The sequence below is a fragment of the Pungitius pungitius genome, chromosome 7 (assembly GCF_949316345.1).
Source record: "Pungitius pungitius chromosome 7, fPunPun2.1, whole genome shotgun sequence".
Classification (NCBI taxonomy): Eukaryota; Metazoa; Chordata; class Actinopteri; order Perciformes; family Gasterosteidae; genus Pungitius; species Pungitius pungitius.
In genome coordinates, this window is record NC_084906.1 from 11,839,597 (window position 1) to 11,855,363 (window position 15,767).

A 15,767-nucleotide genomic window follows, 5' to 3' on the forward strand; every position below is an offset into this window, starting at 1 on the left:
ATAATATTAAAGTCTGAATTTCAAACCAACACTCAAATTGACAGCCTTTATTGATTCAGTTTAACAAGGATCCACCATGTTGTGATGAAAATTCAATGCAAAGTTGTTTCAAATCAGTATTTACATCACTGACCTCACTGGATGTTGACACAATGAAAGATTTAGATGCAAATGTTAACTAAATCATTTCTTCAATGATCACTGCATTGTGGCTTAGAAGATGGGGAAAAACAACCAAGCGATAATATTACGGCAGCAGGTTCTTAAAGCTATAACATGTTAGGATTTCAGTAGAACGGGTTTATATGGGTAAACTAAGTGATTCGCACAAAGGCAACAAAACAACTTTCTACGTCAATTATACATGGAAGCGTCTACTTACAACATGATTGTCACATGTCAGCAGGTGAGAAACCACAGCGGAGTACATTCTGTGTTCAGAAAGCGTCTCTCCTGGAAGAGTTTAGAAAAACTACAGTTTGAGGAGAAGATACAAAACTCATGAAGACGGGAATCAGCATCCGCCTCCTTCCTTGCTACAATAACAGGTTTTAGTAAAACTACACAAAAATGGCTAAATAACACCCATCAGAACAAAATGTGACACACAGCAGGGAATCCTCCGACTAAAGCAAAGTTTGGATCAACTCAAGATTCTGGTCCACATCATCCTTCAGAAGGGTTTGGGATCCACAGAAATCTCTACAAGGAATACATAATGCAGGCAGTACACAAATCAAGGTCCACTCAAGGAAAAGAAAAAAAAAATTCTACCAGCTTTCATCCCACATAGAAGGAAGGTGGCTTATTTTTCCTTTTTTTTTTTTAATCCGCCCATCCTTTTGAGGTTCAACCCTGCAGCAAATTCGCTCACCTCACCTCTATCTGGCCCGATTTTATAAAAGATAAAATAAAATACATTTGTCATTTTCTGATGCCTGGAAGGTTTTGCTGGTAGTTTGATTTTTAACTACATTCATGCTTGTGCTGCAGCTGTTTATCTGAAGGTGGTTGGTTGTAGGCACTGATCAGATTTCTCATCCACCTTTCATTTATCTGCTGGCCATCGTTTAATCAGTACTGATTGGTGAATCCACTGTGGGGGTCTTCTAAAGTTTCATATATATATATGCAATTCCTTCCACACAGGAACCAAAGATTTAGTTTGGATTCACAATTTTCTCATTTGTTAATTTTTGTTCTGCGGCTGGACAACACGGCCATCAGCTGGGCCTGTATTACGTAAACCTTGTTCACAAAATCAAAGTACGGTCTGAAATCCCACTGCGTTAACGCCTCATGTGAGCTCACTTATCAGGACTGGACAGTCCTAAAGCCACATGTCGACTGGAGTCATTTTCCAGATGTGGAAACTCTCGTATCCTTCTCTTCCTCAGCCACCTTCCTTTCTCTACCCCCATCACCTCGGGTGGAGTGATTGCCACAACCGCATGGAAGCCTCGACTGCGATCATCGTTCTTTGCTTATCTTGTTTGGTTTCTTTCACCTCAGGCAGGGATTTAAGTAATACCCCAAGTAATCAATCGATGCAAAGCACTCAAGCGTTTTCCAATTGAAGCGTAGACAGAGTATTCAAAAAGACATCTGGTCACAAAGCGCAGCACGACGTCGACGACCCCTGCTCCCAAAAAGATTTAAAAGAACAACAAGCCTTCACTGAAACATCAAATGACGTTGAGTTGAATGTCCAATGCTGGTCGTGTTTGATAGTTTCAATGACTTATTTGCAAAGTTGTGCTCTGTGATAAGAAAGGTACTTCAGAGAAGAAAAAAACGGTCCCATGACAGTCTCGTTATCGGTGGGATTTGCGCCCAGTGCCTTGAGAAACAGTCCGAAATCCTGGTGCCTCTCCACCACTGCCGTGGGGTTGGAGCCGCCCTGTTAAAGACCTCGTGAATGAGCCAGTTGTTCTCAAGGCAGATGAAAGGTTCAATTCAAAGGCTCTTTAATCTCAGACTCAAGCACAGAAACCGTGTTTTGATGTCCTCTTCGAGGAGATGTGTCGACTGCCGCTTCCTACAGAGGCTGCTGAGGTTTTTCGGGGCATCTCCCATGATAAACCAAATTCAAGAGCTACAGGTTAAGAAACCAACCGACTTTTGGCATGAGGATTTAGCGTTTCCCGCTCGATGGCTTTTTGACATCACCTCCCCTCGCCCAGCAAGTTTGGAGAACAAGTTCTTCAAATTCAGCTGGAAAGCTTCGAGCTTCACCTGAAGAAAAGATAGCTTTGCGACTGACTGACTTCCTTCCTTCGTTTCCTGGAGGCTGTGTGTTGAAGGGGTTGGCTGAATTATTTTTGTTGGGAGTTGAGCCTCATTTGGACTCCCATGAGAGACCGTCGAGATCTCCCCTCCGTTTCCCTCAGCAGCTGGACCACACGCCGACTTTCTTCCTTCACTTTGCACGGGCATCAGTCCCTGCCTCTTCACTTGTTCACTCGGCCTCTCTTGCCACCGCCTTGCCCGTCTGCTCGTGCCCTCCTTGTCTCCTACCCTCTTACTTCTCTCGCTGGTCATTGGTTTGGTTTCGCTATCCCGTCGCTTTCACTCGGTGGTGCTTCGGATGTAGCAGAGGAAAACAGGTATCCATTTTATGTTTTTATTATTTCCCAGATTAAAAAGCTGATGAACTAAGCTCAGTTCAAGCTTAGCTCCCTTCTTCAAGTAACCTGCAAGACAGACGCGCTCATGAGCTTTGGTCTGGAACAGCATGATTTAAAAAGAGAATTTATATTTGGCTCAAAACAAAAGAGTTATCAGCAGATCTTTGCACAGCAACATGAACATGTAATTCTAGCTCCCAGATAATTAATATCACTAATGCAAATGTACCAATTACAACCCTTTTATTTCCTAATCATTCAAACTGTGTAATGTTATGCAAATAAACACAATAGACCACTAAAGAATAAAAGATACACAAAAAAATACATAAAATATTTCACCTCATTGGCTATAGGCCTATTCAAAATTTACAAAACTCTGGCCAAATGATTTTGATAAAACTGGACACATCCATCTTCGTAATGAGACACAATGGACTGCCCACTTTGTTGAGACTACAAAGTACTTACACTTTAGTACTGTGACAGTCCAGTCACGCCACCATGCTGGTATGCACGTTCACCCTGGTAAGTTGAGTCCTGGGACAAAGCCACGTCGATTTGGGACTTGAACTCATCGCCCAGGTAGCTGTCCTGGAGAACCGGAAGACAAGTTCTTAATTAATCTTGCGCACAGTTATTTGCTTTGAATCTTACGACAGTCTCCCACTAGATAATGCTATTTAAATATGTGTAAAGAAAAGGAAGATCATGAATGTAAAAACAAAACGAGAATATCATCAAATTAGTTTGCACTTCTTGCCCTTCACTTTAAGTACATTATCTTTAATATAAAGCACATAATGAGCAATATAATATTTAACAAAGTACACACTTCAAATCTCGGCAAATAAAATTGAATTTGAATCAACGGATACATTTTTTTTTAAACACGGCCATGAAAATATTTTGACAAATCTTCTTGCATACCTGGGACAGCTCTGCCTGAGAGAGGCCAGGCTGGCTCATCTGGGAGGGCTGGCTCATGGAGATGTAGCCCTGTGTCAGCGGCCCCTGGGAGAAGGGCTGGGAGGCCCCGTCCTGGCTGGCCTGGCTGTTGGGTCCATTACCCTGACTGGCACCCTGGTGTGCCGAACCTCGGGCCCGCTGCCTCCCGCCACGGCCAGGCTTGCCCTTCATAGCTCCACGACCTTGAAGGGAGGTGAAAAATAATCAGCACCGGAGTACGAAGAACAAATAAAAACCATAAACTCATAATATGTTAATTAGATGAAATGAAAGTGTGACATTTTGGGACTCTGCTGACGGACAATTGGGTGGGAAAGTGATTTGGTAACTGACTTGAGGATTGTGAGTACTTTTGATCAAGTTCATATCACAACATGAAGAAAGTAACATCAGTCTATGTTGTAGTTCTCAGATCATTTAATGATAATCTTATTTCTAAACGTTAAAAAAAATGTGAATGTAATTTTTTTTATTCTACCCGTGTGAGAATTATTTTTCAAACAGGACCATGTTTTCTTATCTTCAGTTTGTGTGATGTCTCAGTGCTGTACTGTACCTGCAACAGGGCCGTTGGTCTGACCCAGGTAGCTGGGCGGAGGCATTGGTGGCATCACAAGGTTGAAGGGAATGGGAATATTCATAGCAGACATGTGACCGGGGCCCGCCCCAATCATCCCAATCTGGTCGTGAGTTTGAAAGTACATGTTGGACTGACGTCCGGCTGAAAGAGAGCGTGCATAAGAAGACTCAACATCGGTTGTTTGTTTTTTTTAACAGAAGGAAACAAGACCAGGCAAGCCCTGTTTTGAGATTGTTGACAATTAAGAAATCCATGAGACGAACCATAAGATACTAAATATATATTTAATGAATACCAGTATTGCTGCGGTCGTAAGCAGAGCCGGGGATGAGGGCCTCACGGGCATCGTACATTGCAGTGCTCATGAAACGTCCCCCCTGGTAAAAAAAAAAAAAGACAAATTCCCATTTAAAATAGTAATAATAATTGCATAATTCACAGATTTAGGGCTTCGACTAATACATTATTTACATAAATACAAAGATTGATATGGCTTTTCTTTCAGGTGATTTGTTTGCCCTACAGCACGATGCGCGCACACACACACACACACACACACACACACACACACACACACACACACACACACAGGTTCTACGCACAGGGTTGATGGTGTTGACCAGCTTGCGGGGCTTGCTGAACTGCATGAGGCTCTCCCTCAGGTTGTTCAGGGGCCCCTCCACCAGAACCTTCTGTTCCTTGTAGTTGTTCAGCAGGTTGTTCCACAGCGGTTGCTTGGAGAGAGCCTTGGGGTTTCCCACGATGATCACACCGTACCTTTTTTCACAACACAAGAGACTTGGGCTCAGGCATACTATGCAGATTTACCAAATTTTAATATATTAATTTTTTTTTGCATGTAGACATCGAAGTAATTATCACAAAAGAAGGTTTTTACTTGGCTCGGGTCAGCGCCACGTTGAGGCGACGCGGGTCGTTCAGAAAGCCGATTCCCTGGTGCTCATTGGCACGGACACAAGAAAGGATGATGAAGTCCTTCTCTCTGCCCTGAAAGGCATCCACGCTGGCAATTTCCACTTGCTGTAACGAGACAGGACGAGAGCAGGATGGTGGGAGTTTGTTCCAACACCACAGGGAAAATCAATCAATTTGACACACCTCTACTGAGCAGTGTCCAATATAGGTGTGCTACCTGATAGAGTTTGGTGTGCAGGGAGCCGCTGAACTGCATGTACTGGACCAGGTAGGAGCGCTGGCCCTCGTACGGGGTGATGATTCCGATTTGGTCAGGTTTGGCTCCAGCCTTCAGCAGCCTGGTGGTGATCTTCTCCACGTTTGCAGCCTCAGTCCTTAAAAACATCAGCATCACATGAATACGGTGCGGCTTTACATGTGAAGTCAATGGGGTTGGACTATCGGTAGCAAAACATGCAAATCACTACTATCAGTGTTCCCCTAGATTTTCAACTTCAGGGGGGGGGGGGTGCCCAACAAAGGATGAATTTACATGCTAAAATATAATCTAAAATTTTTGGGGTGACTTTGATTCTAATTTTAAGGCCCTATTTATATTAAATAGAGGAAAGAAAAATAAAAACCCCAGTTTAATCATTCTTCTCTTCTTCATTTAAGTACATTTTATTATGATTATGAATCCCGTTTCAGCGCTCTATGGTGTCAAGCTTAGCATTGCTGTCGTGATTGACAAGCAAAGGGCCCTCTCCATGCTTCATTACATTCATATTGCAACTATTTAAGGCCGCCATACTGCTTTTGATGTGAAAGCTGTAATAGAGCACCGCCTAGTGTTTGGCTTCAGATAACCCTTTCCCAGCAAACCTCAATTCGCTTTGTATATTCATTTTGAGTTACATTAGGCAAAGTAATCAAATATAAGGTTTGGCGTTACCTGTTAAGGTAGGAGGTTCCGGAGCTGGCTATCTCCTCCTGACCCTGAGTCACGTAGAAGAACATGGGCTTGTCCGGCTGCGGCCACTGGAAGTCAAAGCCTTTCTTGATGCGGTCAGCTGAGAAAATAAAAATGTATTGATTACATTACATTGAATTGAATTTGCTCACACTAATCAGATGATGAACGGCAGTATCTCGACAAACCTGCAGTGACGCCGTTCTGCAGGGAACCCTCGTAGAAGATGTTGGAGGGGAAGGCACTAAGAGCCGGGTGCATACGGTACTGGACCTGGAGGCGGATGGGCCGGATCCCCAGAACCACCAAGCGCTCAAACAGGGACTGGGAGAGACCTGCCTTGGCTGCTTTCTTACACATCACCACAGGACCCAGCTGGCAGTGATCACCCACCAGAATTAGCTGTGAGGAGGAAGATGAGTCACACAAGTTCAACAGTACGGTTTACATAACAGCATAATGTAAGACGTTTCTGTTGCTAGATATACGGGGGAAATAGTTTTGCTTAACCCAATAAAACATTAAATTAGTGATACAAATTTAATTGACATATTGATGGAACATACTATCTATAAATAGTATATTTTACGATTATTATTATTATTTCAAACTGCCTCTTAAATGACTGAACTTCAAAAGAAAACCTTTAAGTTCCTTCAATGTTTTACTATTTTTGCAATGAAAATTCAGAACTCGGATTCAATTTTTTCAATGACTAGCTTGAAAAACAACCCAAAAGCGAAGAAAATCTGATGGAGCATCGGCTCCATAAGTTGTCCCAACATAGGCACAACTGGCCAGTCTGCATTTAAGGGGCGTGACCTAGCGAAGAGGTCACCGGGTCACATTAGGTGTACTATCTTCTATAGTTATCCAGCTGTAGTAGGCGGAGATTAGTCAGTATTAAGCTATGTGCGTGCATGTCTACCTGCTTGGCTCCAAGCACCACAGGCACCATGCACTCTGGCTCCGTGGCCTGGGTGCTTTCGTCAATCAGGATGGAGCGGAACTGCATCTTAGCCAGACGAGGATCTCCAGCTCCGACGCAGGTACAACAGATAACGTCTGCATTCTGGACAACAAAGATGAATAATTACAACTATTAAAAAACAGAGGAGTGAGCCAGAAGAGATGGACAAAAGGGGGCAAGAGGGAGGTTATTATCTTCCACTGTGAACCACTGAACCACAAAAGGCAAATCAACTTTTATCATCGCAAATTGTACAACTCATAGCACGCAATGAAATACAAGATATGCATTTAACCAATCAGAGTTGGAGAGAACTACACATAATATTGTAATTTGAAGAACAGTCCAAATCAGTTTAAAAGTTTGCAATGCCTCAGGAGCTGTAGTGGGCCTTTGGCCTTAGTAGGCCAAAATATTAGCTATTTTGGTGCAACACTCAAGCCCCTCACCATGAGCAGCTCCCTCTCAGCTGTGCGCTTCAAAGCCCTGTAGCGCTTCTCATCAGCAGAGGACAGCTCGCCAGTCTCATCCTTCAGCTGCTGTAGCTTCTGAAGCTCGGGCATACTAGGAAGACAAAGACACACATCAGGGTTCACTAGAGTAACACTGAGCTAATCTGTGATCTAAGGCATGAGTCTTAAAAATGAAAAAAACTTTACTTGTTAGACAGAAAGGATGCATTTGACATGGAGTCAGTCTATCAGCCTTGATGCATTTATCATGGACTTGGAGTATTATTGATACTGAAGAAGAGTTTAAATCCTGGAGATTCTTATTAAAGTTAGTCTTTTTCTATGAATTCAGGGTTTCCCCTACTATTATATAAGTGGGAGGGAGGGCGTTAAGGATCTAATTAACTGAATACACATCAATTATAGTCTGCTCTACTCTTGCTCTCCAAGTGAGCATCTTTCACTTAGTAGTTTTCTCAATATTTAAATATGTATTTACTGAATTGATAAATTGATGACCAGCTTTTCAGGATTGTTAGAGGGAGCTCATGGTTAGGGTAAGTTACATAACCAAAAGAAAACTGTTTAAAGCAGTATCATTAACTCGAGTCCAGAGTCGATTAACCCGCCGTTCCACTGACCTGTCCATGTTGCTGATCTGGTTGTGCAGAGCTAGAAAGGATACCGGGGACTCGATGGCCTCCCGGCTCTTAGCACAAAGCCTGACGACCTTCAGTCCTGTCTTGTCAATCTTCTCCGTCAACTGATCCACTGCAATGTTACTGGGAGCACACACCAGAACTGGTCTGCAAAAAGACACACATGGAGGGTTAAGAGAAAAAAACTGATGAAAAATACAGTTGCTGGATAACAAAAAGCTTGACAAGACAGATTTCTGTAAGAATTCATAAATAAATTGTGATCATTTTTACCCGTTGCCTTGTCGGGACAGGTGGTAGACGACAGTTGCCGAGGTGACAGTCTTTCCAGTGCCAGGGGGACCTTGGATCAGACTCAGAGGCCTCTGCAGCACCGTCTTTACAGCGTACACCTGAGTGAGTAACAAAAGTTACATACTGAAAGAATTCTAGTTCTAAGTCACATGGCTTTCTTATTTATTTAGCCTGTTAAAAATAACTGAGCCATAATGGTTTACCTTAAAGTAAACAAGACTGATCAACTCTTTTTAAATTACAAAATAGGATTAATGAGGTTGCGACATTCCGTGAATATTCAAAATTGAAAACCGTCCATGGGCATAAACGGGATTAACTGGATATTTTGGAGTAAATTTGCTGTATATACCTTGTCATAAATGAGAACACAACATTTTGTTTTCAGGTAAATTTGGTTTAAAATAGCCAGCTACATACAAATCATGTGCTGCATTCCATACATCTTTAAAAATAGTATTAATTTATTTTATTTATGATGAATTGCCCAACATGCACTTCTTAGAAAGGAAAATGTTTGTCTGCGGACGGACCGGGAAAGAACTTCACACGGAAACTTTCCTGAAATGTTCTGCCCCTTTGCAACCTTATGGATGAATCCCAGGGAATGTGTATTTTGTGAGGTCTGACCTGTGAGTGATTGAGGTCGGGCAGGCCTTGCGCAGTGAAACGCTTCGGCAGCTGGCACTTGATGGTGACATCCTCAACTTCGTGGCCCAACAGTTTATGGTAAATGTAACCAGACACTGAGGTCTCGTCCACCGCAAAAGTCTTCAGGGCGCTCTGCATCCTGCATCCACACAAATGTGTGTTATTATCACTTCTTCATCTTTGAACCTCTGTCCTTACCAAGAGGGTGAATTTATTCAGACATCTTTACTTGACAAATGATAGACACAGCATACTTACACAAATGTACCTCCTGTGAACAATGCAAACTATTTAAATCTGTCCAGTTTATGAGAGATTTATACTGCAATGTGGAGTAATACAATGAACTATGACAACATAGGGGTATAAATATGAGCCTACCGGTCAAAAGACGTGGACTTCCACACAAAGTCGACCTGGAAGTTGTGAGGGATTTCCACAGGTGCTCCAACACTGCTACGCAGCTCAATGGCAATTTCATCCCCATAGTCTTTAAAGACAGGATGTTAAGGAGGAAAACATTACACGTTCTATACCGGTCTAGTTTGATAGTTAATGGATATTTGTGTGTCATCTATCAAGGTGTGTTATATTTTTCCCCAGCCCTCAGCTAACTGTAATCAAAAGGTGATATTGAACACAGTGCAAGATGGGGAGAGACCAGTGTGTAATCTATGACTGAAAACTCTACCGGAACACAATGCAATGAAACATGGAGGCTACATATGCAACTGCTAATAGTGTAAAAGATACTGTCCGGGACTTTGATGACATGACCAATGCCTTTCCACAGAGGGGCCAGGTCTCCTTTGTACCGCAGGCAGATCTCATCCCCCTGCATGAGCCGCATATCTGGGATTGATACAAGAACAAAAATTATACACACTTCTATGCTCAAAATGAAAATTAAATAAAGTGGGGAGGATGAGCTATGTTGATAAAAACAAATGATACGGTACCGTGCACGCACAAAAAAACCTATGACAAGAGACGAAGGCAAAAAGCAACAACACACATGCCACCAAAAGATGCAGGATTTGGGGAGTTTGCGTGCACTTCTGAGGACTGAAAGGAGATGGGAGGGGCTCTATCTGTACCACAGGACCACTGGGAGGAAGTAAATCTTGGAGAATTACCACCTGAATCCGTCTTGGGCAGTGTAAAATAGGCAATCCGCTTTTTATTCAGCCCCAGGTCCCACCTGACTGTTATATTGTCTTGGGTCTGCAGAAGGGTGGAAAAAATAAATATCAAATCAAGTAACTATAAACGGTGGAGGCCTATGGTTACCATCACAATTTGTCATATTGTAACAGTAGAGAAACTTTAGGTACCTGGGACTCCTTAAGCTTCTTGTCGTAGTCGGCCTCCAGTTTGACCAAAGGGCCAAAGATGTTTTGGTACTGGTAGGCATCCTCATAGCGCAGCAGTACATGCTGGGGCTCCTCGTCCACTCCAGGTTTCTCCAGGTCTTCCAAGGTGGCAGTAGGGTTGTCCTGAGGGTAGACAGAGAAATCAATCTAAAGTACATCCAACATCCTATAACAAACATTACTCTACAGACATCCCATAGAAGAGGGGAAGATGCCTTTTGAAACTGCTATGCCACAGGTGGATGTAATTCCTGTTCCCAGCTGGCAGTTAGAAAGTGTTCTCCTGTGGTAAAAAGAGAAAAATCCTCCTAGTCGGTCAGCCATATACCTTCCACAGCTCCTCCAACTTGTTGATCTGCTGGGCAGTAATCTGACGGGCTCGAAGCTGCTCCTGCTCCGATGGGATCTTCACCAGCCAGGACAGAAAGCAGCGGTCCTGGATTAGTGGCTGCCACTGCGAGCTGTCCCAGTTGATATCCTTGAGGCTACTCTGGCTGGCACAGGGCTGTCTGCATTGGAGATACACGGCATTATAAAGACAGAAGCTTAGCATGTGTGTGGAATCTGACAGTAAATTAAAATAGAGAATTGTAGAGAGGCCTCTTGCTTCCAGTGGATTTTATCAAAAGCACCTGTATGTGAGAAGACTAAAGGAACCGCGACAGAGCAGGTGGTACTAAAAGAAAGTCTAATGGAATCAGGAGGGAGTACCCAATACAACAGCTGCCAACTAACTTTCTCTGCAGAGTAGCTTATGATCACTGCAGATGCTGTCCTGAAGGACACTCTTGATAGATCTTATTGGCTGTGTCCATTGTGAACCCCGGCTGCAGGAAGGTGTTTCCACGTACGTGGCCCTCACTTACCGGCAGAGTAGTACCACGACGGAATCGGCCTTAGCCGGGATGAAGCCCAGGAGGAAGACGTTGCGACAACCACAGTTGTAACACTCCAGCACTGTCTCGCCCAGCGGCCCATCTTTATGCAGTGTTACCTCTTTGCATTTGGCTCTCACCAAGTGGTTCACAATGTGACTGAAATTCAGAGTCAGGGTTAAATGATTGAGAAAGGACATTAATAGCTTGAATGACAACACATATTAACCCACAATGCAAAAAACGTGACCGACGTAGAAGACCACTTTGGTTTTAAACAAACAATGTTAGGTTCCTTATTGTATTGCTTGCTTATGTCAACGGAAATTCAGCATCATCTGTGCAATAAAAGTCCAGCTGATGGTGATAATAGTAGAATACCCAACATCTATAGCAGTGTTGGTTACTTTCATTATCATTATCTTTAAGTGGGGATGTTCACATTTGAGAAGCTTTGTGTTCGGGTGCTGAGAATGAGGATATTTACACACCTGCCAGATGTGTTGCCACGTCCATTGCAGAACCACTTTTTGCTGGTATTGCAGTAAACAACACATGCTGGATCATGAATACCACAGTAGCTGAAAAAAAAATATTCAAACATTGTCCTTGGTAACTTGATGCAAGGATGAATTCAATAATGCATATATGATAGTGTCAGAGGAGTGAGCACTTTTAACATGTAATTGGAGTTCAAAAAAAGATTCAACAAGACATTTTGTGGGCTTGTGGACTCCAAATAATAACAATATTTTTCATTTCCATTGTATACACAAAAATGGAATGAAAACTGAACACAATTCCACTTTTAAAGTCAAATAGAAATTCTACATCAAACAGGAATTCAAACTTAAAATGTACCGGTAATCAAATTCTAAATAGTTATATTAATTTACCCTCCTTTTTCTTCTAATCACATCTTTACCTTTCTCACTGGACTACTACACTTCCCTATTAATGTACACAACTGTATATTTAGTATAATTGATGAATGTGTACAGTATCTTAAATTAAGGAAGTTATGTATAATCATTTCTACCAGGTTAAATAGATACCATCAACACTAGCACTGTACTGTATAATAATGATATGTACCTGTTAGTGAGAATTATGACGTGGGTTCTGTATGCCCTGCATGTGGTGTGCAAATTCTACACGTATGATAAGCACTAGGAATACAGTACTGTTTGATCGTCAAGAAAAACACTAATACTATAATAATCACTTCCTCTATGATCTACCAACACCGATGCATGGTTCCTGTCTGTGTATTACCTGCACGCGTGCAGTGGCAGGTCTTTAGTGTAGTACGTGTCTTCCTCGTCCTCCTCAAAGTTGAGCTCGGCCAACAGCTGGCTGGCTTTGGCCACGGAGTCATCCACACCGCCGTTGAGAAGACCCTCATCAGGACCATTTACCTGTAGCACAAAAGAAGCTTTAGCAAACAAACGGGATGCTAACAATTAGCCTCATGGAAACGCAGCGCGGTAGAGACAGCTTGATAATTATAAATTGACGGGCTGTCAATGTTCTTAACTCCATGCTTTAATCATTACGGTTCCACCTCTGTGTCTGGTTTTCATCGAACAGTCAAAAACAAACGTACTACCACACCTAACATTACTTTAGGAGTTGAAGAAACGGACTTCCTAGCTAGCTATCCGTTAGCGGCTCTAGCTAGCCAACATGAAGCTAACTAGGTAACGCCAGATCCCATAGCAGCTGGCTAGCATGCAGCCCTGGGTGAGCTAACCTAGCTAACCACCGCTAACGTCGGTTAACCGCGCTTTAATGTGCCTTCCTGTCAAAGTGAAAGCCTCAGACCTGGTTGTCCAGCTGGCTTTGGGTCTGCCCTTGAGTTTGCGTCTGGCTGGGAAGGGTGAAGTCGGTGAAGTCGTACTCGGAGCCCTGGGTGTCCGCTCCGAGCAACTCCGTTTCCTCGGTGTCTAGGAAGGTGAGGGTCTGGGAGCTCGGCCCGTACGCCTCCACACTCATCTTGAGTCTCAACTTTCGCTTTACTGGACGGTTTTCCGGTGTTCGTCTGAAGATGAACAAAATCCCCGCGTTATTTCTTTGTCGAAAACTGGTGTATAGGGCAAAGCTGCGCGTATGGATTTGAACCAAAACAAAAATGGAACCGATCAGAACCTCGAAAGCTTCAGCAGGTCCAACGGTGACGAACTTCGTTACGCCGCTCAACGCGTGACGTCCAATGGAGGCAAGGCTGCCACGGGCTGCACGAGCGAGCCTGATTGTCAATGGCGAGAGGAGCGCTCACTCCGATCTGACAAAACAGAATCGTGGATCCCTGTTGAGCAAATGTGGAAATAGCGAAAGTCTGCGGGAAATACCAGCGGTGGAAGCTATAATTCCCTCAGCTGATCAGAAGACACTTGAGGTACCCGTACTTTAATTGATAATGTACCTATTGTACTGCTTTGTACTTCTACTCCCCTAGATTTTGCAAGGCAATTTAACTTATGATGACCTACAATGCAAATCACAAACGTGTTTCAGTTTTACAGTCTGTACAGCATACAAGACCTTCTGTTCTTAGATGATAACAATAACCTTGTGGAATCCATGACTTTATAACTGTGAATAGTTCTGTGCTGTTTAATTATTAGAGTACTTTTTTCACCATTGAAAGATACCGATTGAGCAAATATCCCTCTGCTTAAAAATACATATTTATTTCACTCAGTGCTCAACATATTTTAATCCCCACATAAAACTTGATCTTTGTCCCACACTTTTTTATTCTACCGTTTTATTTGTATTTTAGAAATGTGTTTCTACAACATTCACTGGGGAAAATAATATACCTTTGATGACACATGTGTTTGTCAAAATCGAACGTTTTCGAATTGAATGTTTTCAGCATTCAGTATTCACAAGGTAGAATTACTAAGCAGGCAGGATGATTCAGCCATTCATTATTACACATTTGGCAGTGTAAACATAACGTTACAACGGCATTAATATAAAAATGGAATTAGGAAAAAGAGCATTTAATGGAGTGCAAACCAGGTGCCCCTGCAATGCGCTACCTACTGGAAGCTGACACTTTTATTCATTTTGCATAGCTACCCCATAACACTTAGCGTACAGCTGAATATGGGCTAAAATAGTATAGTATTGAAGTTAGATGTAAATCCAATTATTGACACAGTGGTGCTTCAACCTGCGAATGTTGTAAGTTGGCACAAAAGGCCTAACTTTAAACTAACAAGTGAAAAAAAGAGTTGCAATAACGAAAACAAAGATTTTACCTGTTATTCTTTAATTTTCTTTATTTCAAAGCCTTTCCTTTAAAGCCGAGGTTACGTATTGTAACCGGGCTTTGTTAATGTCAGACGCAGAAGAAGACACCTTTAAGAGGATTCTCCCGAAACAGAGAAACTCACAATAGAAATCACAGAGGCATAATATTATTGTACAACAGAGCACAAACCAAGGAATAAAAGTATTTTTGAGGTAGCCAAACATCTGACTGGACTGCATAATTTTTCTATCTTTGAAGGCCGTTACATAAACACACATAAACAACATCAAGGCACAGGGTCAGAGGTCACCTCATATGTAAAGTCGAGGCTTTCACTTTTGTGACTAGACATTTTAGGGCCAGCTCCTCGACATCTCTTTCACTTCCCAGCACTCACAAAGCCACGCAGTAAAATATTAGCACCTGCCAACTCTCAAAATCTGCCCGACATTTCAACAGGTCCATTAGAAATTTTTAAACCACTCAACCAAGAATTAAGTTGAATCACAAAAGATAGGAAATTTACACCTGAGAAGCAGTTCAGTTCTGTTGAGGGTGATGCTCCAAGGTGCTATTTAGGATAAAAACCATGTTCTTAATATGGCACACACTGCTAAATACTAATTTACTCAATCTACTGGCAACTTGTTTAAAAAAACTGCCTAACTGATGAAACGTTTGATTAAACCCTCAACGAAAGGCCATAAGACCACAGTGTTAGTTATCTAAGACTAGTTAAGACACATTATAACAGACATCTAGTTTTTTATGCGGAAACACAGGATGCTGAAGCAAAATGTGCACCATTCAATGCTAAAACTGAAAATAAAGTCTCCTAGAGCATGGTTGGGTGACATGGGCTTCTGTGACAACTCAGTGAAACCGATGACAAGCCAAAACAAAGGGAATACAACAGAACTTGCTGAAAAGCACCATGACAAACACATTGTTTGAATCTGCTGTAGTTTTGTCAAGAAATCAGAAGAAATCAAAACACAGGAAATTAAGACAAACTCACCTACAAAGAGGGATACCTCTTATTACAATTGTTGGAAAGAAAGGAGATGTGTTTATCTCTGCAAAGCTATATATTTATAGTTAAAAGTGTCTGATAATCAAAATGCAGAATGCTTACATTTCCATAGCTACACTTGCTGTCCATTT

At 42.3% G+C, this 15,767-nt stretch overlaps 1 protein-coding gene across 1 annotated transcript; it reads right to left on the reverse strand.

The window, feature by feature from the left end:
• Positions 1-32: 32 nt before the first annotated feature.
• On the reverse strand, positions 33-13,480 carry upf1 (UPF1 RNA helicase and ATPase). Its single transcript, XM_037468929.2, has 24 exons — positions 13,163-13,480; positions 12,614-12,756; positions 11,830-11,919; positions 11,330-11,497; positions 10,792-10,972; positions 10,425-10,586; positions 10,227-10,314; positions 9,844-9,942; positions 9,472-9,580; positions 9,070-9,229; positions 8,419-8,537; positions 8,128-8,292; positions 7,484-7,598; positions 6,993-7,136; positions 6,253-6,466; positions 6,047-6,164; positions 5,330-5,486; positions 5,075-5,217; positions 4,779-4,953; positions 4,472-4,553; positions 4,153-4,317; positions 3,558-3,778; positions 3,099-3,221; positions 33-2,693 (listed from the first exon to the last, which is right to left on the reverse strand). The coding sequence occupies exons 1-23, from the start codon at positions 13,331-13,333 to the stop codon at positions 3,102-3,104; spliced, it is 3,309 nt and encodes a 1,102-aa protein (XP_037324826.1). The 5' UTR covers positions 13,334-13,480; the 3' UTR covers positions 33-2,693; positions 3,099-3,101.
• Between the last annotated feature and the right edge of the window lie 2,287 nt (positions 13,481-15,767).

Bases quoted from the DNA above. Each gene is read 5' to 3' on its own strand.
- upf1 (XM_037468929.2), bottom strand. From the start codon at position 13,333: ATGAGTGTGGAGGCGTACGGGCCGAGCTCCCAGACCCTCACCTTCCTA. The intron at 11,498-11,829 runs GTGTGTAAATAT...TCTGAATTTCAG, and splicing joins CGTGGCAACACATCTGGCAG to TCACATTGTGAACCACTTGG. The intron at 10,315-10,424 runs GTACCTAAAGTT...ACCCTTCTGCAG, and splicing joins AGAAGCTTAAGGAGTCCCAG to ACCCAAGACAATATAACAGT.